This window comes from Oncorhynchus mykiss, chromosome 26 (assembly GCF_013265735.2).
Source record: "Oncorhynchus mykiss isolate Arlee chromosome 26, USDA_OmykA_1.1, whole genome shotgun sequence".
Lineage (NCBI taxonomy): Eukaryota > Metazoa > Chordata > Actinopteri > Salmoniformes > Salmonidae > Oncorhynchus > Oncorhynchus mykiss.
The window spans coordinates 5,975,779-5,983,278 of NC_048590.1; the positions used below are offsets into that span (position 1 = coordinate 5,975,779).

General features: G+C 55.4%; 1 protein-coding gene across 4 annotated transcripts in view; it reads left to right on the forward strand.

Moving 5' to 3' along the window:
- LOC110515667 (high affinity cAMP-specific and IBMX-insensitive 3',5'-cyclic phosphodiesterase 8A) overlaps positions 1–7,500 on the forward strand; it is a 157,458-nt gene that overhangs the window by 110,562 nt on the left and 39,396 nt on the right. For all 4 annotated transcript variants that reach the window (XM_036964408.1, XM_036964409.1, XM_036964410.1 and 1 more), the window contains one exon: positions 516–594. In XM_036964408.1, coding sequence (XP_036820303.1) covers positions 516–594 — 79 coding nt within the window. The remainder of the gene's footprint in view (positions 1–515; positions 595–7,500) is intronic.

A 7,500-nucleotide genomic window follows, 5' to 3' on the forward strand; every position in this document is an offset into this window, starting at 1 on the left:
TTTTGTCTGTCTTGTTGTGATGTGTGTTTTGTCCTATATTTATTTTGTATTTATGTTTAATCCCAGGACCTCGTCCACGCAGGAGGTCTTTTGCCTTTTGGTAGGCCGTCATTGTAAATAAGTATTTGTTCTTAGCTGACTTGCCTAGTTAAATAAAGGTTCGATAAAAATAAATACATCCACTCAATGCTGGCCCCAAATCCTGTTATAATGGTGGAGTGTGATTAAAAATGAGAGATTAAAAATGTAGAATGTTCTTTCTACAGCTATGTACTGTACACATGTCTAAATGTAGCTCCTGTTCTACATTCAGAGGTGCATTTCAACTATCTCCCTCCCTCCCTATCTCTCCCTCCCTCCCTATCTCTCCCTCCCTCCCTCCCTATCTCTCCCTCCCTCCCTATCTCTCCCTCCCTCCCTATCTCCCTCCCTCCCCTACTCACTCTTCTCCCTCCCCCATCTCCCTCCTCCCCCTCTCCATCTCTGCTCTCCCTCCCCCTCCCTCTCTTTCCTAGGGCGTGTAATGCTATCTTCACAGCATTGGAGCAGAGTCAGGAGGCCATAGAGATCACCAATGAGGATCAAGTCATTCAGGTGGGTTTTAATTAGTTTCCATTAGTTTTACTAAAGAATGGTCTGTTGTTTATTCTCAACCAAACAGTCTACAGATGGAAGCACTAAGGTAGGGGTGGGGGAACGTTTTGGCTCGAGGGCCACATTGGGATTTTCAATTTGCAGGGTCAGAAAAAGGGCAGCTACAGACACAGCTACAGACACAGTTAGAGACACAGCCACAGCTACAGGCACAGCCACAGACACCGCAGCAGACACAGCAACAGACACAGCAACAGACACAGCTACAGCCACATCTAGAGACACAGCAACAGACACCGGAGCAGACACAGCAACAGACACAGCAACAGCTAGAGACATGGCTACAGACACGGCTACAGACAGAGACACAGCTACAGCTAGAGAGACAGCTACAGACAGAGCTAGAGACACAGCTACATACAGAGCTACAGCTAGAGAGACAGCTACAGACAGAGAGACAGCTACAGACAGAGAGACAGCTAGAGAGACAGCTAGAGACACAGCTACAGCTAGAGAGACAGCTAGAGACAGCAGCAGACACAGCAACAGACACAGCAACAGGCACAGCTACAGCCACAGCTAGAGACACAGCAACAGACACCGGAGCAGACACAGCAACAGACACAGCAACAGCTAGAGACATGGCTACAGACACGGCTACAGACAGAGACACAGCTACAGCTAGAGAGACAGCTACAGACAGAGCTAGAGACACAGCTACAGACAGAGCTACAGCTACAGACAGAGAGACAGCTACAGACAGAGAGACAGCTAGAGACACAGCTACAGCTAGAGAGACAGCTAGAGACACAGCTACAGCTAGAGAGACAGCTAGAGACACAGCTACAGCTAGAGAGACAGCTACAGACAGACACAGCTACAGCTAGAGACACAGCTACAGCTAGAGAGACAGCTAGAGACACAGCTACAGCTAGAGAGACAGCTAAAGACACAGCTACAGCTAGAGAGACAGCTAGAGACACAGCTACAGCTAGAGAGACAGCTACAGACAGACACAGCTACAGCTAGAGACACAGCTACAGACAGAGACACAGCTAGAGACACAGCTACAGCTAGAGAGACAGCTAGAGACAGAGACACAGCTACAGCTAGAGAGACAGCTACAGACAGAGCTAGAGACACAGCTACAGACAGAGACACATATAGAGAGACAGCTACAGACAGAGACAGCTACAGACAGACACAGCTACAGCTAGAGACACAGCTACAGACAGAGACACAGCTACAGCTAGAGAGACAGCTACAGACAGAGCTAGAGACACAGCTACAGACAGAGACACAGCTAGAGAGACAGCTAGAGACACAGCTACAGACAGAGACACAGCTAGAGAGACAGCTAGAGACACAGCTAGAGACACAGCTACATCTAGAGAGACAGCTACAGACAGAGACACAGCTAGAGACACAGCTAGAGACACAGCTAGAGACACAGCTACAGCTAGAGAGACAGCTACAGACAGAGACACAGCTAGAGACAGCTACATCTAGAGAGACAGCTACAGACAGAGACACAGCTAGAGACACAGCTAGAGACACAGCTAGAGACACAGCTACAGACAGAGAGACAGCTACAGACAGAGACACAGCTAGAGACACAGCTACAGCTAGAGAGACAGCTACAGCTAGAGAGACGGCTAGAGACACAGCTACAGCTAGAGACACAGCTAGAGACACAGCTACAGCTAGAGAGACAGCTATACACAGCTACAGCTAGAGAGACAGCTACATCTAGAGACACAGCTACAGCTAGAGACACAGCTACAGCTAGAGACAGAGCGACAGCTAGAGAGACAGCTACATCTAGAGAGACAGCTACAGACAGAGAGACAGCTACAGCTAGAGACACAGCTACAGACAGACACAGCTACAGCTAGAGACACAGCTACAGACAGAGACACAGCTACAGACAGAGACACAGCTACAGCTAGAGAGACAGCTACAGACAGAGCTAGAGACACAGCTACAGACAGAGACACAGCTAGCGAGACAGCTACATCTAGAGACACATCTAGAGACACAGCTACAGCTAGAGATACAGCTACAGCTAGAGAGACGGCTAGAGACACAGCTACAGCTAGAGACACAGCTAGAGACACAGCTACAGCTAGAGAGACAGCTAGACACAGCTACAGCTAGAGAGACAGCTACATCTAGAGACACAGCTACAGACAGAGAGACAGCTACATCTAGAGACACAGCTACAGCTAGAGACACAGCAACAGCTAGAGACAGAGCGACAGCTAGAGAGACAGCTACATCTAGAGAGACAGCTACAGCTAGAGAGACAGCTACATCTAGAGACACAGCTACAGACAGAGAGACAGCTACATCTAGAGACACAGCTACAGCTAGAGACACAGCAACAGCTAGAGACAGAGCGACAGCTAGAGAGACAGCTACATCTAGAGACACAGCTACAGACAGAGAGACAGCTACAGACAGAGACACAGCTAGAGACACAGCTACAGCTAGAGAGACAGCTACAGCTAGAGAGACGGCTAGAGACACAGCTACAGCTAGAGACACAGCTAGAGACACAGCTACAGCTAGAGAGACAGCTAGACACAGCTACAGCTAGAGAGACAGCTACATCTAGAGACACAGCTACAGACAGAGAGACAGCTACATCTAGAGACACAGCGACAGCTAGAGACACAGCTACAGCTAGAGACAGAGCGACAGCTAGAGAGACAGCTACATCTAGAGAGACAGCTACAGACAGAGAGACAGCTACAGCTAGAGACACAGCTACAGACAGACACAGCTACAGCTAGAGACACAGCTACAGACAGAGACACAGCTACAGACAGAGACACAGCTACAGCTAGAGAGACAGCTACAGACAGAGCTAGAGACACAGCTACAGACAGAGACACAGCTAGAGAGACAGCTACATCTAGAGACACATCTAGAGACACAGCTACAGCTAGAGATACAGCTACAGCTAGAGAGACGGCTAGAGACACAGCTACAGCTAGAGACACAGCTAGAGACACAGCTACAGCTAGAGAGACAGCTAGACACAGCTACAGCTAGAGAGACAGCTACATCTAGAGACACAGCTACAGACAGAGAGACAGCTACATCTAGAGACACAGCTACAGCTAGAGACACAGCAACAGCTAGAGACAGAGCGACAGCTAGAGAGACAGCTACATCTAGAGAGACAGCTACAGACAGAGAGACAGCTACATCTAGAGACACAGCTACAGCTAGAGACACAGCAACAGCTAGAGACACAGCTACAGACAGAGACACAGCTACATACAGAGACACAGCTACAGCTAGAGAGACAGCTACAGACAGAGCTAGAGACACAGCTACAGACAGAGACACAGCTAGAGAGACAGCTAGATACACAGCTACAGCTAGAGAGACAGCTACATCTAGAGACACATAGACAGCTACATCTAGAGACACAGCTACAGCTAGAGACACAGCTACAGCTAGAGACAGAGAGACAGCTAGAGCGACAGCTACATCTAGAGACACAGCTACAGACAGAGAGACAGCTACAGCTAGAGACACAGCTACAGCTAGAGAGACAGCTACAGACAGAGAGACAGCTACAGCTAGAGACACAGCTACAGCTAGAGAGACAGCTACAGACAGAGAGACAGCTACAGACAGAGAGACAGCTACATCTAGAGACACAGCTACAGCTAGAGACACAGCTACAGCTAGAGACACAGCTACAGCTAGAGACACAGCTAGAGACACAGCTAGAGACACAGCTACAACTAGAGACACAGCTAGAGAGACAGCTAGAGACAGATACATAGCTAGAGAGGCAGCTACAGACAGAGACACAGCTAGAGACAGCTACAGCTAGAGACACAGCTAGAGACACAGCTACAGCTAGAGAGACAGCTAGAGACACAGCTACAGCTAGAGAGACAGCTACAGACAGCGCTAGAGACACAGCTAGAGAGACAGCTACAGACAGAGCTACAGACACCGCTACAGACACAGAGCATCTCCAGCAGTGTTATCATGTTCTCTGTCTGTCTGTCTGTCTGTCTGTCTGTCTGTCTGTCTGTCTGTCTGTCTGTCTGTCTGTCTGTCTGTCTGTCTCTGTCTCTGTCTGTCTGTCTGGACTGTGTGATGCTGTTGTGAAGAGCTATGCTAGCTGAGCTAAGCTAACCTCACAGGACTGTGTGTGATGCTAGTGTGAAGAGCTATGCTAGCTGAGCTAAGCTAACCTCACAGGACTGTGTGTGATGCTAGTGTGAAGAACTATGCTAGCTGAGCTAAGCTAACTTCACAGGACTGTGTGTGATGCTAGTGTAAAGAGCTATGCTAGCTGAGCTAAGCTAACTTCGCAGGACTGTGTGTGATGCTAGTGTGAAGGGCTATGCTAGCTGAGCTAAGCTAACCTAACCTCACAGGACTGTGTGTGATGCTAGTGTTGTTAGACTTACAGAAAATCTCTAATGATGCCTGATTCTCAGTTTTTTTATGTATCTCCCCCCCTTCCCGTCTCCCCCCTTCTCTCCCCCTCTCCCCCCGTCTCTCCCCCTTCTCTCCCCCCGTCTCTCCCCCTTCTCTCCCCCCATCTCTCCCCCTCTCTCTCCCCCCGTCTCTCCCCCTCTCCCCCATCTCTCCCCCTCTCTCTTCCCCCATCTCTCCCCCTCTCTCTCCCCCGTCTCTCCCCCGTCTCTCCCCCTTCTCTCCCCCATCTCTCCCCCTCTCCCCCCGTCTCTCCCCCTCTCTCTCCCCACATCTCTCTCCCCCCGTCTCTCCCCCTTCTCTCCTCCCGTCTCTCCCCCTCTCCTCACATCTTTCCCCCTCTCCCCCATCTCTCCCCCTCTCTCTTCCCCCATCTCTCCCCCCCTCTCCCCCCGTCTCTCCCCCTCTCTCTCCCCACATCTCTCTCCCCCCGTCTCTCCCCCTTCTCTCCTCCCGTCTCTCCCCCTCTCCTCCCATCTCTCCCCCTCTCCCCCATCTCGCCCCCTCTCTCTTCCCCCATCTCTCCCCCCGTCTCTCCCCCTCTCTCTCCCCCCGTCTCTCCCCCTCTCCCCCATCTCTCCCCCTCTCTCTTCCCCCATCTCTCCCCCCGTCTCTCCCCCTCTCTCTCCTCCCGTCTCTCCCCCTCTCCTCCTCTGTCTCCCTCGTCCCTCCCTCTGTCTCCCCCCGTCTTCCCCCTCTCTCCCTGTCTCTCCCCGTCTCCCTCTGTCTCTCCCTGTCTCCCCCCCTCTCTCCCTGTCTCTTCCCGTCTCCCCCCATCTCCCCCTGTGTCTCCCCCCTCTCTCCCCATCTCCCCCCGTCTCCCCCCCTCTCTTCCCGTCTCCACCTCTCCCCCTGTCTCTCCCCCTCTCTCTCCCCACGTCTCTCTCCCTCCGTCTCTCCCCCTTCTCTCCCCCCGTCTCTCTCCCTCTCCTCCCATCTCTCCCCCCGTCTCTCCCCCTCTCTCTCCCCACGTCTCCCCCCCTCTCTCCCCGTCTCCCCCCCTCTCTCCCTGTCTCCCCCCCTCTCTCCCTGTCTCCCCCATCTCTCCCCATCTCTCCCCGTCTCCCCCGTCTCCCTCGTCTCTCCCCGTCTCTCTCCCCGTCTTCCCTCGTCTCTCCCCCCGTCTCTCCCCGTCTCCCCCCGTCTCTCCCCCTCTCTCTCCCCCATCTCCCCCCTCTCTCTCCCCGTCTCCCCCCGTCTCCCTCGTCTCTCCCCGTCTCCCTCGTCTCTCCCCGTCTCTCTCGTCTCTCCCCCTGTCTCCCCCCGTCTCCCTCCGTCTCTCCCCATCTCCCCCCCTCTCCCCTCTCTCCCCGTCTCTCCCCCTGTCTCCCTCGTCCCTCCCTCTGTCTCCCCCCGTCTTCCCCCTCTCTCCCGTCTCCCCCCATCTCCCCCTGTGTCTCCCCCCTCTCTCCCCATCTCCCCCCGTCTCCCCCCTCTCTTCCCGTCTCCACCTCTCCCCCTGTCTCTCCCCCTCTCTCTCCCCACGTCTCTCTCCCTCCGTCTCTCCCCCTTCTCTCCCCCCGTCTCTCTCCCTCTCCTCCCATCTCTCCCCCCGTCTCTCCCCCTCTCTCTCCCCACGTCTCCCCCCCTCTCTCCCCGTCTCCCCCCCTCTCTCCCTGTCTCCCCCCCTCTCTCCCTGTCTCCCCCATCTCTCCCCATCTCTCCCCGTCTCCCCCGTCTCCCTCGTCTCTCCCCCCCTCTCTCCCCGTCTCCCCCCCTCTCTCCCTGTCTCCCCCCATCTATCCCCGTCTCCCCCCGTCTCCCCCCCTCTCTCCCCATCTCTCCCCGTCTCTCTCCCCGTCTCCCCCCGTCTCCCTCGTCTCACCCCCCGTCTCCCCCCGTCTCTCTCGTCTCTCCCCCCGTCTCCCTCGTCTCTCCCCCTGTCTCCCCCCGTCTCCCTCCGTCTCTCCCCATCTCCCCCCCTCTCCCCTCTCTCCCCGTCTCCCCCCTCTCTCCCCGTCTCTCCCCGTCTCCCCCCCTCTCTCCCCGTCTCCCCCGTCTCCCCCCGTCTCCCCCCATCTCTCCCCGTCTCCCCCCATCTCCCCCCCTCTCTCCCCGTCTCCCCCCCCTCTCTCCCTGTCTCCCCCCGTCTCTCCGTCTCTCCCCATCTCCCCCCGTCTCCCCACCTCTCTCCCCGTCTCCCCCCCTCTCTCCCCTTCTCCCCCCGTCTCTCCCCATCTCCCCCCTCTCTCCCCGTCTCCCCCCTCTCTCCCCGTCTCCCCCCATCTCTCCCCGTCTCCTCCCATCTCCCCCCGTCTCCCCCTCTCTCTCCCCGTCGCCCTCCGTCTCCCCCCGTCTCCCCCCCTCTCTCCCTGTCTCCCCCCATCTCTCCCCTTCTGCCCCCGTCTCTCCCCATCTCCCCCCCCTCTCTCCCCGTCTCCCCCCGTCTCCCCCCCTCTCTCCCCGTCTCCCTCCGTCTCCCCCCGTCTCTCCCCC